An 18849-nucleotide genomic window follows, 5' to 3' on the forward strand; every position below is an offset into this window, starting at 1 on the left:
TGCACCCAAAATGCCTAGCAGGGGCAAACTTCACATCTCAGGGGCCTGGAACTTCCAAGAGGTAGAGACTCCCCGATCTTAGTGCTCTTGGGGGAACATACGGGGAGAGGCGGTCCTTCAGGTAAGCTGGACCCCGGCCATTCAGGGCTTTAAAGGTGAGAACCAGCACGTTGAAGCGAATCCGGTATGCTATCGGCAGCCAGTGCAGCGCTTGCAGCACAGGCCGGATGTGGTCTCGCCTAGAGAGGCCCATCAGCAGCCTGGCCACAGCATTCTGCACTAGCTGCAGCTTCCGGATTTGTGACAGAGGCAACCCTAAGTAGAGAGTGTTACAGTAGTCCAGCCTCGAGGTAACCATCACATGGATCACAGTGGCCAGGTCATCACGGTCAAGGTAGGGGACCAACTGCCGAGCTAGCCGCAAATGGTAAAAGGCCGCTGTGACGGAATTGAAAATCTGGGACCAGCAGAATGTTGAGATAGATCCCTACTGAGTCACATGACATAGAGGGGAAGGGGCCTTTTGGCTGGAGCACTCCCTGAGTGACAGAAAACTGACCTAACGGACAGTTGGAAGAAGCAGTTGGAGAGTTGGACAGAGGTTAGCAGGAGCAGTCGGCTAACCGAGCTTTGAGAGAACAGCCTGTTAACAGTTGCTGTAAAGCACTGTGGCTGAAGAGCACTCTGCACTGATTTCCCTGATATACCGAGGAGGGTAAAAGTATAAGACCTGAGTGGTCACAGACACCAGAAACACTGCTCCACAGGGACTTATGAAGTGGCTGAGTAAAGGTTAGAGTGTCTGGAGAGAGGAGTCTGGAAGGCTGGTTAGGTGACCAGTTAGACTCAAAGGGGCCAGACAAATAAAAGCCAAAAATTAACCACTAAAGGAGTGACTGGAGAGTGGGATCTGAGTTGTGTGGTGTGAACTAAGGAACATCTAGGTACTGAACTAAGAGTGAAAAGCAGACAACCTAAGCCAAGGCAAAGTGATTTGTTTATTCAACAAAGTATCAGAACAAACTGTGTAAATATCGGTATATCCCATCCCCCTGTTGAGTTTTCTGTGCAACAATAAAGTAACTGTGCCTTTTGAATGTTACAAGTATTGGTGCCTGACTTTCTGGGGAGCCATATACTGTGCAGTAGTCCTCAAAGAAGACAGCCTGAAATAAACAAACCCCGAAGAGAATATTATACATTGGGGGTGTAGAGGACTGGTCAGGAAAAATAAAATCAACTCTGACTAGGTCCTGACACGCAGACCCTCACAGAACTGGGAGCATAAAGGGGGTTTGTGTCATAGCCGCCTTGGCAGTGGTTGCCACCTGGGCCTCCATCGTTAACGAGAGGTCCAGGAGCACCCCCAAACTCCTAACGTCCCGCGCAGGCACCAACAGCACCCCGCCGAAGGCCAGGAGCGGGAGCCCCAACCCCAAGTGATCTCATTCCCTCAGATCTCATTCCCTCAGTTATATACATAGCAAAACCCCACCAAAAGAAAAGGAAAGAAGGAAAAATAGGGGGGAAAGGAAAAGAAATACTCTTCAGATAATCCAAAACAAAAAATTACTAATTTACAAATAGTACATAGCTTCTCATCTTCCTATATAACAATTGCCGTGTAATCATCTTCATTCTTACCAAACCCATTCCTGGAAAAATATACTAAACCACCAATCATAATTCCTTGTCCCCCCCCCCCCCCCGGTCTTTTTGTAACATCCTTCTTTTTTTCAATCTCATTTAAATGCCTTCTGTTTTTGTATACATGAAGTTTAGTTTTCAGCTTTTCCCTTCTATATTTCCACAAGCCAATCATCAGTCTTTAGCTATTCTTACAAATTTTCTTTACACGACCCCTTGCTTCTTTTCTTTTCTTTTTTTTGCCACCTTGATCTTTTTTTTCAGATGAAAAGTTTGAAAATTCACTTTTTACCATTTCCAGTTCTGGTAAATAAATTGCTGACTCTTTTGGGCAACATATATTCTGTTAGTATCAATCTCCTCAATCTCCTTTTTCACAGGTAAAGACAGTGTATCGTGTACCTCCCTCTCATGACAATAGTCCTGTTCTTCCCCCACTCTCTGCTGAGGCTGTATTGTCTCTTTGTTGTTTTCCACATCCAAAAATAAATTCTGAGAGCTTTCAAAAAAGTTCTTACAAGCTGTTTTAACTGCTTGTTGAATTTTATCTATCAGAAGTTTTTGGAATTGTTCCGAAGTCAGGTCTCCAATTTCTGTATTCTCGTCTATCTCTTCATTATCCACTACCAACGCCATTTTTTCACTCCAACATGCATATATTCCGTCACCATAAAGATTGAAATTTCAAAAGTCCAGCAATGATGATATGACTCAACTGTTCTGTAAATATTGCTCTTAAAGCTTGGTAATTCAAACAGATAAAGTTAATTCTTACCCCCGCCATGCCGCAACAATCTTTATTCCCAATCTCTTCTTGGCCACTTTCTTCTCTGAGTTGGAAATATTTGTAGGGGGTATTTAAGAAGAAATCTTCCTTATTTTTACTTGAACATACGCGTATTCATGTCTCCACTGCGATGTGCTGTATTTATTTGTATAGTCAAATCTCTAAAAACGGGTGGTCACAGCTGTAGCAATACATGGCAGCCATGTTTTGCTCTGTTTCTTGATCTCGTGTCGAGACGAAATGGTCTCCTCCCACAACCCACCAATTGTGGGGTGACCGAGCGAGTCTCCTGCTACCCAACCTCCCTCCGAGAGGTTGGGTGGTGCCCAAAGTGGTTGCAGGGACTGGAAGGCTCCAAGGGAAACAAGAAAGGACGGGCACCCTCGGGAGCGTCCTGAGAGTTGCCCGCAATGCTGAGTCATTACCCAGAACCTTCAGCTTCTCCATCTTTGACTGCAAACTATATCTGATTTCGGTGTTGCCCATCTGGAGATGTCCTTGTGTAGAGTCGCCTCTTAGGTTGTTGGAAGAGGGTGTTGTTCGCTATGACCAGCATGTTCTCTTGACAAAACTTTGTTAGCCTTTGCCCTGCTTCATTTTGTTCTCCAAGGCCAAACTTGTCTGTTATTCCGGTTACCTTTTGACTTCCTGCTTTAGCATTTCAGTCCCCTATGATGAGAAGGACATCTTCTTTTGTTGTTAGTTCTATGAGGTGTTGTAGGCCTTCATAGAACCAGTCCACTTCAGCCTCTTCTGTGTCAGTGGTTGGGGCATAGACTTGGATTACTGTGATGTTGAATGGTTTGCCTTGGATTCGGACCGAGATCATTCTTTCATTTTTGAGATTGTATCCCATTACTGCCTTTCACACTCTCTTGTTGATTAGAAAGACTACTCAATTTTTTCTATGGGATTCTTGACCACAATAGTAGATATAATGGTCTTCTGAGTTGAATTCGCCCATTCCCGTCCACTTTAGTTCACTGATTCCCAAGATGTCAATGTTCAGTCTTGCCATCTTATTTTTGACCACGTCAAGCTTACCTTGATTCATAGAACTTACATTCCAGGTTCCTATGCAGTATTGTTCTTTGCAGCATTGGACTTTCCTTTCACCATCAGACACATCCACAGCTGAGCGTCCTTTCGGCTTTGGCTCAGCCACTTCACTCTTTTTGGGGTTACTTGTACTTGCTGTCTGCTCTTCCCCAGTAGCATATGAAGATTTAGATAGACCTACCCTAATAGCTGTTGATGGACCTCTCCTCCATGAATTTTTCTACTCCCCCTTTAAACCCAATTAAACTAATAGCTATCACTATTAGAGGTATGAAGGCCAATGGGGAAAAATTAGATTTTTTCCCCTAAATATTTGGGGGGAATGTTAGGAGAGCTCAGAAAAAAACACCTCCTAATGGAATATTGGGATTGTGCAAAATGCTCTGGCTCCAGCTTCTGCCAGCCTAGCAGTTTGAAAGCAAGAAAATGCAAGTAGATAAATAGGTACAGGTTCAGTGGGAAGGTAACAGTTTTCTGTGCACTTCGGCGTCTAGTCATGCCAGCCACATGACCACGGAAACGTCTTTGGACAGCGCTGGCTCTTCGTCTTGGAAACGGAGATGAGCACCGCTCCCTAGAGTCAGATTCAACTAGCTTTTGAGCAAGGGAAACCTTTACTTTTTACTACTCAGGACGTGCGGTATGAAGATTTGTATGCTGGACAAACAGCATTAGAGAACAATCATTCCTTTGTATGCTATATAGACTGTATACAACATGTTTCCAAAAAAAATTGTTTCAATGTACTATTTTTGTTCACAATTATTTATTTACATATTTTGTAGTCTGCCTTTCTTTCAGGGACTCAAGGCAGATTATACAGTGAGTCAATACAATCAACAAAATAACATTCAATAATGAATGCATTAGGATTAGAGAAGTTTGAAATCAACGAGAAATCTAAAAGATAGAACTGAAACACAGGATAACTATTAACAGAACACATTAAGCGGGTCAAAAATTACATAATAGGATCCGATTTATATTAAGATATACACAGTAGTAGAGACCACAGTCCCGAAAACCCTTGTTAAATAATTCAGTTACGCGTAGTTTGTGGAAAGCCAGGAGAGTGGGAGCCTTCCTCACCTCCTTGGGGCAGGCCGTTCCATAAAATGAGAGCAACAATGGAGTAAGCATTGGGCAGTTGTTCATTTTGCCCGTTTGCAGGGTGGCACCTGCAGAAGAGCCTGCTGACATGAGTGAAACTGTTGTGGCGGAGCATAGGGGGAGAGGCGGTCCCACAGGTAAGAGGGACCAAGGCCATGAAGGGCTTTGTATGTGATAGGTAAAGGTTCCCTTGCTCGAAAGCCAGTCGAATCCGACTCTAGGGTTGCGGTGCTCATCTCCGTTTCAAAGCCGAAGAGCCAGCGCTGTCCGAAGATGTTTCCGTGGTCATGTGGCCGGCATGACTCAACACCAAGGCACACAGAACGCTGTTACCTTCCCACTGAAGTGGTACCTATTTATCTACTTGCAATTTCTTGCTTTCGAACTGCTAGGTTGGCAGGAGCTGGAACTAGAGACGGGCGCGCTTACTCCATCATGCGGCACCCGGGTCTCAAACTGCTGAACTACTGACCTTCCACAGCCTGCAGTTCAGCATCTTAACCACATGAGCCACCGCAGCTCCTTGTTTGTGATAGCTAGTACCTTAAACTGAGCCTGGTAACAAATAGGCAGACAGTGGAGAGTCTGCAGAATGGGAGTAATATGCATGCTTCGTCTAGTTCCAGAAAATAGCCAAGCCGTGGGATTTGAACCAGCTGGAGTTTCCAAATTGATTTTGAGGGGAGACCAACATATATTGCATTACAGTAGTCTAGTCTCAGTGTAGATCCAGGTGGCCAGATCAGCTGTATCTAGCTACAGGGCCATCTTACAGGCTGGGGTAAGTTGGTAGAAAGTGTTTGTTTGCTTTTGCAGCTGCATAAACTTGCTTCTCCAGTAGTAAAGGTGGATCCAGTATAACCTCAAGGCTTTTGCCTGTGTCAGCAAGGGTCAGCTAAACTCCATCAGATGTGGGAAGCACAATGTCCTTCAATATTTCCACCTTCGCAACCAGCGTTACCTCTGTCTTTTCAGGGTTTAGTTTCAATTTGTTCACTTTTAGTCAATTAACCACAGCAGCCAAGCAGTTAATCAGGACCTCTAACTGCATCACCAGGAGATTTGGATAAGGATATATAGAGCTGGGTGGCTCAAGTGGTTAAGACGCTGAACTGCAGACTGGAAGGTCGGTAGTTCAGCCGTTTGAGACCCAAGTGCCGCATGACAGAGTGAGCTCCCGTCTCTGGTCCCAGCTCCTGCCAGTTTGAAAGCAAGAAATTGCAAGTAGATAAATAGGTACCACTTCAGTGGGAAGGTAACAGCGTTCTGTGCACCTCAGAGTCTAGTCATGCCGGCCACATGACCACGAAAACGTCTCTGGACAGCGCTGGCTCTTTGTCTTGGAAACAGAGATGAGCACCGCATCCCTAGAGTCGGATTTGACTGGCTTTCGAGCAAGGGTAACCTTTACCTTTACCTATCATCAGTGTATTGATGACAACGAACCCTAAAATTACTAATTATTTGTCCTAAGGGTTTTACATAGAAATTGAAAAGCATGAGGGATAGAATTGCACCCTGTGGAACACTGTTCTACACTGTTGACAACTGGTTTCCAATAGCAACCCTTTGAGTCTGATCCGTGAAGAATGATTTGAACCAGTCTAATGTGCATCCCCGATACCTACTTCTGCCTCTAAGCACTTCAACAAGATGGAATATGATGTACTGCAGGGATCCCGGCTTGAGAGAGCAGTATGGTGCCCACCAATATCTCTCCTAGTCCCCGCCAAGGGTTTTTAGAAAGTGGGTGGGGCTGGGTGGAGCCTTTGCCCAGCAGGGCTTCTGATTGGCCATGCACATTTTTCAAAAGTTGCTTTAGCAGCAGCTGCCACCACCACAGCATAAGAATCTTCACTGCATGACGGACGGTGGGCTGTGTGTATGCAAGAAAATATTTTAAAACCACAGTTCATTTTTTAGAAAATCATCCTGTTAAACCCAGCTTCTGCCTGAAATGTTGAAGAGTTACTATTAGAGTTACACATGCCCTCACTCTGTGCCATTTTGCGGTTCGCTCTGCCTCTTGTGGTTACCTCCTCCACCTCCTCCAGCAGGCATTTTGTGGTTGTGCCCACCACCCTGTGCCAGAATTCCAAAGATGCCCACAGGCTGAAAAAGGTTGGGGACCCTTAATCTACTCCATTGAAGGCTGCAGAAAAAGCCAGTGAGAGCAACAGAGAGGCTTGGTCTTTGTCTACACTCAGATGGAGGTTATCAACTAAAGCTAGCAGAGCCATCTCTGTCCCATAGCCTGGCTTGAAGCCAGATGGAAAAGAGTCTAGAGCAGATGAGTTATCTTAGAAGTGGTCTGCTACTGCTCTCTCCAGCACTTTGCCCAGAAAGGGCAGATTAGGGACTGCGTGATAACTGGCCACATCATTTTTCTATAAGGATGTTATTTTAAGTAGCAGATGGATAACTACCTCTTTGAGTGGCTGAGGGAAGATGCCCTGAGCCAGTGATTGATTTATAATAGATACTAAGATGATGCGATCCTTACAGGATTTTAGTAGCCAGTATAAGTAAGGATCCAGGGTACAAGTGATGACCTTCACAGATCCCAGGATCTTGTCCACATCCATCATGGAAACTGGGTCAAAATGTTCCATAAATAGACCAGGCCTTTCTTCTGGTGTACCTATGTTGCAACCAATGCTCCCTCTAAGCTGTGGAGTCTTGTGAGCAAAAATTCTACTTTGTGAGCTACTGGCAATAAAGTTGTGAGCAAGTGATTTGGCTACTGCGTAAATTAGTTTGCTCTAGAGCCATCCTTCCTGAGCGAAGACAAAAATCTGTGAGCCGGGGGCTAAAAAACTGTGAGCTAGCTCACACTAACTCAGCTTAGAGGGAACACTGGCTGCAACTGACATCCAGATCAGAGTATATCCTCAGTATTTTATCAACAAAAAAACTTGGCAAAAGTATCACAGCTAATTGCTTATAGTATATATTATAATACACTGTTAAAGAAGTCAGCCTTTTCGTTCTTATGAAGTTTAATGCAACTATGCCGCTAGCCCTATCATGGTTGCATGAGATTGCTTCTATTCACAGAATACATTTTCTTTTCTTTACGAGAAAATCTCTGTTTTCTGTTTTTCAACTTTCATTTTTCTTTACCTCTCAGATAGCCAAAAACTAACATATGAGTGCTAAGATCAGCATATGCTGCAGCCCTTTGCAGCCTCCCATATTGGAGGTAGTTACAATTTTACGTGCAGAAAACTGTGCATAGAGTTACTCCAACCTAAGTCTATTGATTTCAGAAGGCTCAAAGTGGCACAGGATTACAGTGTAAGGCATCGATACTTTTAAATGTCATAAATATGCCAAAAGGTACCATTTTGCATGCTAGGTTTGAAATGGCTCAATGTGTGTTGTTAAAGCAGTAAAATGAGTTCAGGCTTGATAAGAAACTAAGCAGTGCATATATTTTGATTTTCCTCCAAAGTTCTGGGTTTCTTTGTGGTGTGTGTTTGTTTGGAGGGGGCATGTTTTCCATAGCTTCAAATCCTATCTCTTGTGGCCATTGATTTCCATTGGAGAATTATACATTGCCTCTATCTCATCCTTTAATTTCCTACATTTCCTGCCCATCAGTTTCATTAGCCAATCCTCAACTTCTCACATTACAAGAGAGGAAGCTCCCTCTGTCCATCATTTCCCAACCATGCATAATTTTACCTCTTGTGCCATAACCCCCTTTTGCCATCTCCCCCCCCCCCTTCACCAAAAAGCTTCCAGTGTTGATTTCTTTCCTGGTAGAGAAGGTGCTCCAATCACTTGTTAATTTGTATAGTAGTGATAGGGTATCTGGGAAGGAGGGTCCTATCTGATGGTCTCTCTCCTTGCAGATGTGGTTGTGGTGGAGATGAGCAACAGGCTGTACCAGCCCTCGCTGTTCTATCACCTGGGGGTCCGCGAGAGCTTCAGCATGACCAACAACATCCTCCTGTGCTGTTACACGGACCTGCCGGAGCTGCAAACCCTCCGGGTGAGTGAGAGAGAATGTGTGATTGGCAGTGGATGTGGTTGTGGGCTGCTGGGATGTCATAGCTCTTGGCCTGCTATGAAAAGGGGGGACCGGGCCAGATTAAGGGTACTTCTTTTCTGTATCAAGGTAAGAGGTGGTCATCTTAGGAAGTCTAAGTTGAAACAGGGTTTAAGCCTAAGAGATGCTTGCCAAACTGGATGGCTAAGGCTTCCTGCTGGTGTGGTATAGCAGTCAGATTGCTGGACTAAGACCAGGGAGGGGGGGTGTCAAATGTCTCAGCTATGAAGTTTACTGTGTCATCTCGGGTAAATCAGATTCTCTCAGCCTGAACCTACCTGGTGATGTATATACCTGTGTGTATAGCTATTGGCCCTCAAGAACGAGGTTTGGTTTACCCCTCAAGGCCTGCCTAGGAGCAACCTCACTTGTGTTCTGGTGTTGAGGTTGATGTTTCCCAGTGTGTGTTAGTGCAATCCAGTAGAAGCAGTAGAAGCTTCCAGAGTCTCCTGTGAGTTGGTTATGGAGCAGGACAGAAAGCTGAACTGGAAGCAGGATAGGTAAACAGCCCTCTCCCCAACCCATCACACCTCAGAGGATGAGATGTACTTCACAAGGTTGTGAGGACTAAATGGATGGGTGCAGAGGTCATTTCGGGGGGGGATTGCGGGGGATCGCAGTTCCCCCGGGTGAGGGACGGGGGACGGGGCACATGACGAAGCCCCGCCCCCTGCTTCCAGCTGCCCCGCTTCCGGCCCTCATTCAGCCAGGAGGAGGCAGGAGAAGAGGGAGGGTAAGTTGCTTCCTCCCTGCCTCTCCCCACCCCTGCCTGCCTGGGGCCAGGGAGGGCCTTCACGGGGCTTCCTTGTACTCCCGCCGGCCTTGCAGGTCCACCGCCGGGCCCCTCATGGGGCTCGGCAGTGGAGCTGCAAGGCCGGCAGCAGCAGCCGGGACCATTGGGGGCGGGGTGTGTGGCCTTATGACACACTTCCGGTGATGTCAGGGGGTGTGGCCTTATGACACACATCCGGTGATGTCAGGGGGTGCGGCTTAGCTAATGAGTTAGGCTAATGAGTTCCCCTAGCTCTTTTTCTATGAAACGACCCCTGGATGGGTGTCCTGTGCTATAGGAGTCCATTGTCTTTATTGCATAACCTGCCATGAGTCTCGGTGAGAAAGGTGGGCTATAAATAAAATAAATAAAGAAGTCACGGTCTTATGCCAGTGGAGTGTAACATGAACACACACACGTGAAGCAGCCTTATACTGTGTCCGCGCATTGGTCTGCCAAGGCCAGTCTTGCCTACTCTGAGTGGATCTCCAGGATTTCAAGGAAAGGTCTTTCGTATCATTTACCACCTGATCCTTTTAACTGGAGATGCCAGGGATTAAACCAAGGACTTTCCATGTGCAAAGCAGGTTCTCTCCTGCTAAGCCACAGTCCAGCTTCCTGTAAACCCATGAAAGCATGATGACAGAAGCATGACTGCAGGGCTATTTTGGGGCAGGAACGCACAGGAACGGAGTTCCGGCTGGCTCCCGAGTTGGCCACACCCAGCAGGAACTCATTAGCATAATAGGCGACACCCAACAGCAGAAACTCATTAGGATTGGCTACAGTAGGGGTGTGTGGCCTAACATGCAAAGGAGCTCCTGCTACAAAAAAGCCCTGGGTTTTGACAAGAAGCAAGGTAAACAGAATAAGGAGCAAAAGGGGGGTGTGTCTGGATGACCACACTTCTGTGAACATGGGGTGTGTGGTCTAATATGCTAATGAGCTGTGCTGTCAGGGGTGTGTCCTAATAAGCTAATGAATCTCTTCTGTTGAGTGTGGCCTATTATGCTAATGAGTTCCTGCTGGGCTTTTTCTACAAAAAAAGCCCTGCATGACTGTAACTGTTTGGAAGTGCTGTGGATTCCCTTGTGGCACTTAGTGACTGGTAGTAACCATCCTTGATGAAGTTGTGGTCACCATGCACATTATCAAATCTGTTGAGTGATAAGGAAATGTCACCCAACTAGAGCAAAGGATGCAGTTTCCTCTCCACCCCATAACGTATCTGATCTTTGTGTAGACACAGAGGGATCAGACCCTCCTACTCTTCTTTAGTTTATCAGAAGTTCCACCTCCAGGTTTCATTCCCCAGAATTGCAAATGCAAATGATGAATCTTGTTTCTTATATAAGCATTTTGTGGAAGAAACCATTGCAGGCAACATGGTGACCCTCCCTTTGGCCATTCTTTAAGCACCCTATCATGACATCCTGTGGCAAAGAGTTCTGCAGGTTAACTATCCGTGCAGTGAAAAAGTACTACACATTTTGTAAGAGAAATGTAGATTGTGGGGAGGGGGAATTGCATTTACCCAGGAGTTCAGTGCACTTCACATACGTTATCTTGGTAATCTTTGCAACTACCTTGTAAAGGTGCCAGTATACAGGGCTCTTTTTGTAGAAAAAGCCCAGCAGGAACTCATTAGCATAATAGGCCACCCCCAACAGCAGAAACTCATTAGCATATTAGGCCACACCCTGACATCACTGCTCATTAGCACATTAGGCCACACCTCCATGTTACCAGAAGTGTGGTCATCCAGACACACCCACCTTTCCCTTCTTATTCTGTTTACCTTGTTTGTTGTCAAAACCCTGGGCTTTTTTTGTAGCAGGAACTCCTTTGCATGTTAGGCCACACACCCCTAATGTAGCCAATCCTAATGAGTTTCTTCTGTTGGGTGTGGCCTATTATGCTAATGAGTTCCTGCCGGGCGTGGCCAACTCAGGAGCCAGCCGGAACTCCGTTCCTGCGCATTGCTGCCCCAAAATAGCCCTGATTGTCTACATATTGTAGCTTGGGAGGGAGAGGAATTGAGGTCTAAGGCCACCAGGAGGAATAAGTATGTTGCTTCTGTCAAATCAGACTTTGATGAGTGGTTCCCCCGCCCTCCACCAGAAGTCCCGCCTTCTCCCCATGCACTCTCCCCCTCCCCAGAAGTCCCACCCCCTCCACCCCTATTGGCTGAGCAATGGACCAATGGGAAATGGAGGTGGAGTTACCAGGAAAGCAGAGTTAGTTTGCAAACAGCCTTTTTAAAAAAGGACAGGAAGCAAGAGTTTAAAAGCTACTTACCAAGGAAACAGGGAGAGCAGTGCCTGCTGGGAGGGCGAAGGATGTTTAAACATCCCTTTGCTGAATGCTTAACTTTTAGAAGGAGCTTGCATGCAACTGCTTCAACAGTGTTTTTGTAAAAAGCAGTTTGCTTTTGAAGGGCTCATTTCTCGCCACCTGCTTTGCTCTATTCCTTGCAAAATGGAGCTGGGGGGGGGGGACTCTTGCATGCTTGTTATCTGCTCCTGGCAGACAGCATCTCCCAAGGCATGGGCCAAGGCTGTAGAGTAGACCTTCCCCCCCCCCCCTTTGCCTGCAAACCCAAGCCTTTTGGCTCTGGGGCTTACAGAGGGATGGGGTGGTGGTGGAGGTCCCCAGGTTCTGTCTGGGGTGGAGGTAGAAGAGGTTCTCTCTCTGCCTGTCCCTGGCGCTATTCCTTATCTGCTCCAGGCAAGGCTGCAGAGGAGAACTTTTTAAAAGCACAGTGTTTTCCTTTTGCCTGCAAACCCATGCTGTTATGTATTGAAACTATGTTAAGCTTGAGTCTGAACCAGGATTGTAAATAGACCAATCAGAGCTGCGCAACGTTCTGGAGCGAAGCACTCTGATTGGACCTGATCTGTAAATAGTCATTGGGTGTTAGCTGACATGTGGGCGTGGCTACCTAAGCCCGGACTGTTTAAAAGAGAGCCTGTTGCTCTATGTTTTTGTCTCGTTCTGATTTCTTCTGACTTCGTTAATAAAGCTGATTCAGTGTTCACTAGCTGTGTTGAGTCTTGTACTTAACACATGCCTTTTGGGGAACGCTTGCAAGCCCCCGCAGAAGGAGGTGGGGGGCATGTGTGGGGAGGGGGAGGCTCTGTCTGGGGTGGGGGGACTCCTCAGAATCTCCCCTGGATCTTCCTGGGGGAGTCTGCAGCAGCCACCAGGCTGTTGATGGGTCTCACTAGGCGGGACCACATCCACCCGGTGCTGAAGGCGCAGCACTGGCTGCCTATAGCGTACCGGATTCGCTTCAAAGTGCTGGTTCTTACCTTTAACGCCCTTGATGGCCAGGGTCCAGCTTACCTAAGGGACCGCCTTTCCCCATATGTTCCCCCAAGAGCACTACGGTCAGGGGCGTAACACCTATCGGTTGTTCCAGGCCCCAAGTACATCAAGTTGGCTGCAACCAGGGCCAGGGCTTTCTCAGTGGTGGCTCCTGTCATGTGGAACAAGCTCCCAGGGGAGATCTGGGCTCTGCAGGACCTTGCGCAGTTCTGCAGGGCCTGCAGGACGGAGCTCTTCCACTCGGCTTTTGCATAGGAGCCGCCACCGCCATTGTACCACCACCGAGCTGCCATCTTTGACGGTGGATTCGATCTGGATGTGAGCTGGCCCTGGGAAGACAACCTGACGACCTGAAGAACTGGTCATGAAGGGACAATAGTATTATCCAGAACTTATGCTGACGGGTTAGGTTGGCCAACGGAACCCCATCTTGGACTGATAAGAATTAATATCTAGAGCACCGGCACTTTGTGATGGATTGTTTTATTCTGTCTTTAGTTGTTCAATCATGGCGTATGCCTCTTTGTTAGCCGCCCTGAGCCCGTTAGGGGAGGGCGGGATATAAATTTAATAAATAAATAAATGCAGCAATACATTTAATAACCCTTTCAATCTTTTTTTCTTTCTAGGAGGAGATTTTCCAGAAGACTTCTGTAAGTCTAGTTTCTTTTCTGACATTTTATTTATTTATTTATTGGAAAGAACGGCATTTTGAATATTTCAAAGCAGTGTATAAAACAGTTAAACAACTTCATCTACTTAAACAACAGATATGAGTCTTTAAAAGCATTCAAATTCTTACAGTATTAGCAGCAGTATAGAAATGTAGTAGGCTGTGTTAAGCATGTAAACGTAAAGTTTTAAGATGGCAAGAGGTCTTGTTACTTCTTTGGAGAATGCCTGCATAGTCAAGGGCCAGTCGAACTTCCTGAGGAAAAGCATCCCAAGGGCAGGAACAGAGAGGACAATTTGGCTTCCTTGTGAGACGAAGCCTTAAACAGGTTGCTATGTTAGGGTCTTGTTCCATCCCTGGGAATTCAGTTGGTCCAAGAAGGTGATTTCCCACCCACCCCCAGCACTTTCTAAAATGTGTTTCTCAGCATCGATTAAAGTGTTTGTATTTTGTGTACAGTTTGATAGACTGCATTTTGAGACAATATGTATATTCAGGGCTTTTTTTGTAGAAAAAGCCCAACAGGAACTCATTAGCATATTAGGCCACACCCCATGCCTTCCCTTGGCTTGCTTGGGCGCCCTGCGGCTGCAGGGAGCCTGGACAAGCTTGCCCTTGGACAAGCCAGGGAAGGCACGGGGAGGCATTTAAATGCCTCCCCAATCCTTTCAGGGCCCCCCCTGGCCCGCCCGCCTCGGAGTCGCCGGGGGGGGGGGTCGCTTTCCAGGCCTTCTCTCTGTAGCCACGCACACAGAAGTTTTGGCTGTAGTGGGCGTGGCCAGCTCTGAAGCCAAGTGGAAGTCTGTTCCTGTGCGTTCCTGCCCAAAAATAGCCCTGTATACAGTATATTTAGCTTTATCTCCTGATGTATTAGGTAGACTTGTTATGTACCCATGTAGCTGGGTGGGGTGTTTGGTTGTATTTTTTAGTAACGGAGAGTACTGCATGCCAGGTTCCAGGTTGGCTGCAGTCCCTTCCCTTGAGCTCAGAGAGAGGGGGTGGGAGTTGAGCACCGCCCTGTCCCACCTCTGCTCTACTCCCTTCTGAACAGGGAGCCAGAGCTGGTCTCTCCTCCCTCAAGCCTTTTAAAGACCCTACCCTGGGTATGCTCAGTGACCTCCATCTAGCCAGAAGCCCCATGGAGGCGTGGCCAAGCCTGCAAGAGACCAATAGCGCCTCTGAGCAATTTCTGCCCCTGGGATGGAGCTTCCCTACAGCTGCCAGTCAGACAGTTGGTTGTCAAAAGGCCAAGGGGGAGGGGAGGGTAGAGTTGCCAGCTCCAGGCTGGGAAATACCTGGAGATGCTGGGGAGCCTGGAGGGTGGGGTTGGGGAAGGGAGGGACTCCAGTGGGGTACAATGCCATAGAGTCCACCTTCCGAAGCTGCCATTATCCCCACGTGAACAGATGTCTGCTGCCTGGCGATCAGTTGTAACCCCAGGATATCTCCAGCTACCACCTGGAGGTTGGCAACCCCTGACTCTTAAAGGGCCATGTGCCACTGATCAGCTGGCAGGTATGAGGATCTTTACAAGGAGCATCTGTGACCGCTCTAGGCCTAGTGGGTGCTAGGCTAGACAATGTGAGGGGCCAAGAAGGGTGGAGGTGGCCTGGTGTTGTCTTTCCTGCCCCTGACAATAAGAAGCCTGTTATCTAGATTGTAAGTAACAGAGGAGGAGGAGATGGAGATGGAGAAACAAAATTAATGTTGTGGAATCCAAAAGTGAGCAGAAGGCACTTTGGGGTCCAATCCAATGTAGTCATCAGTATTCAGGATGGATCCTGCATGTTTAAAAATGCATTTCCAAAGATGGGGATGCAAAGTGTTTTATGGGGCCAATTGTTCTTTCAGGACTGCAACTGCAGCTACACTTTCATCCCTTATGTGGTGACAACTCAAAACAAGGTTTTCTGCTGTGACTCCAGCATCATGATGTGCTTGAGTGAGCTTTACCAGCCCAACTTCAATATGGAAGCCTTCTTCACCCCGTTGACTGAGCAACTTGCCAAGCTGCTTGAGGGCACTTCTGCCAACTCCTGGTAATGTTCCCCTCCTCTTTCTACACATACAATTGAGTAGACCGGCAATGGGAGGAGCATCCATGTTGATAGGATTACTGCAATTATTTAATTGTGTCAGTCCATTTTCTCCAGAGAGTGAACAATTCAGAGCAGCGTTTACAGAATGAGCTTTCTTTGATGGGGGGGAAGATACTGGATGCAAATGTAAATATTTATAATATATTTCATTTTTATCCCACCTTTCTCCCCAGTAGGGACCCAAAGTGGCTTACATCACTTTCCTCTCTTCCATTTCAGGCTTACAATAACCCTGTGAGGTAGGTTAGGCTGACAATGTGTGACTGGCCCAGGATCAGCCAGCAAGCTTTTATAGCTTAGTGGAAATTAGAACCTGGGTCTCTGTGATCCTGGTCTGACACTCTGACACACCACTGCACCAAACTGGCTGTCTATAAACGTAGAGGGCAAGTAAGTGAGCTTTATGGAGGCCCAGAACTAAGCACGCATGCAGTGCAGGTTCTAGTTAACTCTGTCCAACTCTCATCTAGGCCTCCCATTTACCCATTTGAGGTGAGGAATTGAGTAGAAATAAAAATGGCTTCTGCATAATGATGCTCTAGGAATTTTCCTTAGTCTCTGTGGTAGAGGCCATAGAGACTAGTGGAGGCAGCCTAGAGCATCACTTGGAAGTGACATTGCATCCTTCCCCAGGCACTGCCCCGCAAAATCTCGCAGCATTTGCTGAGGTGGTGTTGGGAACCCTAATCTCATTTTTTTATTTTATAAATTTTGATTTTGAACTTTTTGAGGGAATGCAGAATAAAGAAAAGGGATAAGGGAAAAGAATAAAAGATTAAATTACCAAAACATAGTATAAAGGGCATTTTTTGCAAATATAAAGGACAATCCTTGATTCATATACTTGAATTTTTAGGGAAATTGTATGACATAATAATTTAAAAAACCACTGTAACTACCTACTCAACATTCTACCACTTTCTCATACTATATTAACATTTTTATCCTATCATCAATCTTATCAGTTAGATGATAAACCATGAATAACCTCATAAAATGTGTATATAATTTTAACATAACAGTTAGTTGTGATAAGAATCATATGGAAGAAAACATCTTTAATATTTCATACTGAAACTATCATATAATATAAACCATTCAACTGCATGACTACAAAGATTGGTTATAGTAATCATAGAAAACTCGCCAGTTATTTTCAAATTCTCTGATTAATGACGTTTGTCAGTTTTGCCATAACAGCATATTCTTGCATTTTATCTATCCAGTTCTCAAGAACTGGACAGTCTTTGATTTTCCACTTTGCTGCAATTACTATTCTTGCTGCAGTTAACATATACATAAGCAATTCATGTATAGTTCTGTCTGGGTTCACTGGTAGAATTCCTAGGAACATTGTCTCTGGTAACATAGCAAGTTTTATATTCAAAATTTCTTGAATTTCATTATGTGGGAACCAATGCTCCCTCTAAGCTGTGGAGTCTTGTGAGCAAAAATTCTACTTTGTGAGCTACTGGCATTAAAGCTGTGAGTGAGTGAATGGCTACTGCATAAATTAGTTTGCTCGGGAGTCATCCTTCCTGAGCTAAGACAAAAATCTGTGAGCTGGAGGCTAAAAAACTGTGAGCTAGCTCACACTAACTCAGCTTAGAGGGAACGCTGGTGGGAATCTCATTTAAGTAGCCAGGTTGGTTTTAGACCCTGATGCAAAAAGGAGGAGACCCTGACACAAACAGGGCACCTTTGTGATTATGAATAGGGTTGGCAACTCTGGGTTCAGAAATACCTGGAGATTTGAGGGTGGAGCAGGGAGAGTGGGGTTAGGGAGGGCATGGACCTTGGTAGGGCATAATGCCATGCAGTCCACCTTCCGAAGCAGCCATTTTCTCCAGGAGGAGTGGAATAAATGTTTTAAATACATTAATAAGTGTCCCTCATGGATCACTGCCTTGATGTGGCGAGGGGGCTTGCATGGTTCGATGAGGCTGTGGGCTATGCCGTGGAGGGCCACCCAAGACGGACAGGCCACAGCAGAGAACTCAGACCAAGCGTGATCCCCTGGAGAAGGAAATGGCAACCCACTCCAGTATCTTTGCCAAGAAAACCCCATAGACAGTAACAAAAGGATAAAAGACATGACACAGGACGATGAGCCCCTCAGGTCGGAAAGTGTCCAATATGCTACTGGGGAAGAGCAGAGGGCAAGTACGAGTAACCCCAGAAAGAATGAAGTGGCTGGGCCAAAGCCAAAAGGACGCTCAGCTGTGGATGTTGCAAAGAACAATACTGCATAGGAACCTGAAATATGAGATCTGTGAATCAAGGTAAGTTTGACGTGGTCAAAAATGAGATGGCAAGACTGAACATCGACGTCTTGGGAATCAGTGAACTAAAGTGGACGGGAATGGGTGAATTTAACTCAGAAGACCATTATATCTACTGCTGTGGCCAAGAATCCCATAGAAAAAATGGTGTGGCCTTTATAGTCAACAAGAGAGTGCGAAAGGCAGTAATGGGATACAATCTCAAAAACGACAGAATGATCTCGGACCAAATCCAAGGGAAACCATTCAACATCACAGTAATCCAAGTCTATGCCCCAACCACTGATGCAGAAGAGGCTGAAGTGGACCGGTTCTATGAAGACCTACAACACCTCATAGAACTAACACCAAAAAATGATGTCCTCATCATCATAGGGGACTGGAATGCTAAAGTAGGAAGACTGGAATGCTGAAACAGGAAGTCAAAAGGTAATCGGAATAATGGACAAGTTTGGCCTTGGAGAACAAAGTGAAGCAGGGCAAAGGCTAACAGAGTTTTGTCAAGAGAACACACTGATCATAGTGAACACCCTTTTCCAACAACCTAAGAGGCGACTCTACACATGGACATCACCAGATGGGCAACACCAAAATCAGATTGACTATATCATTTGCAGTCAAAGATGGAAAAGCTCTATTCTGTCAATGAGAACAAGACCTGGAGCTGACTGTGGCTCAGATCATGAGCTACTCATTGCAAAATTCAGGCTTAAACTGAAGAAAGTTGGGAAAACCACTAGGCCATTCAGATTTGACCTAGATCACATCCCTGATGAATATACAGTGGAGGTGAAGAATAGGTTTAAGGGACTAAATTTGATAGACAGAGTGCCTGAACAACTATGGACAGAAGTTCGTGACATTGTACAGGAGGCAGCAATCACCACCATCCCAAAGAAAAAGAAATGCAAGAAAGCAAAGTGGCTGTTTGATGCTGCATTACAAATAGCAGAGGAAATAAGGAAAGTGAAAGGCAAAGGTGAAGAAAATTGGAGAAATCAAGGAAATGTTCTATGCAAAGCTGGCCATCATAAAGGAC

The 18849-nt window shown here is 46.0% G+C and overlaps 1 protein-coding gene across 1 annotated transcript in view; it reads left to right on the forward strand.

Moving 5' to 3' along the window:
• Nucleotides 1-18849, forward strand: part of MAP3K6 (mitogen-activated protein kinase kinase kinase 6) — a 100255-nt gene that overhangs the window by 14226 nt on the left and 67180 nt on the right. The window contains exons 2-4 of the mRNA XM_015418605.1: nt 8461-8600; nt 13386-13409; nt 15281-15468. Coding sequence (XP_015274091.1) covers nt 8461-8600; nt 13386-13409; nt 15281-15468 — 352 coding nt within the window. The remainder of the gene's footprint in view (nt 1-8460; nt 8601-13385; nt 13410-15280; nt 15469-18849) is intronic.

Source organism: Gekko japonicus, unplaced genomic scaffold (assembly GCF_001447785.1).
Source record: "Gekko japonicus isolate JY-2015 unplaced genomic scaffold, Gekko_japonicus_V1.1 scaffold456, whole genome shotgun sequence".
NCBI lineage: Eukaryota > Metazoa > Chordata > Lepidosauria > Squamata > Gekkonidae > Gekko > Gekko japonicus.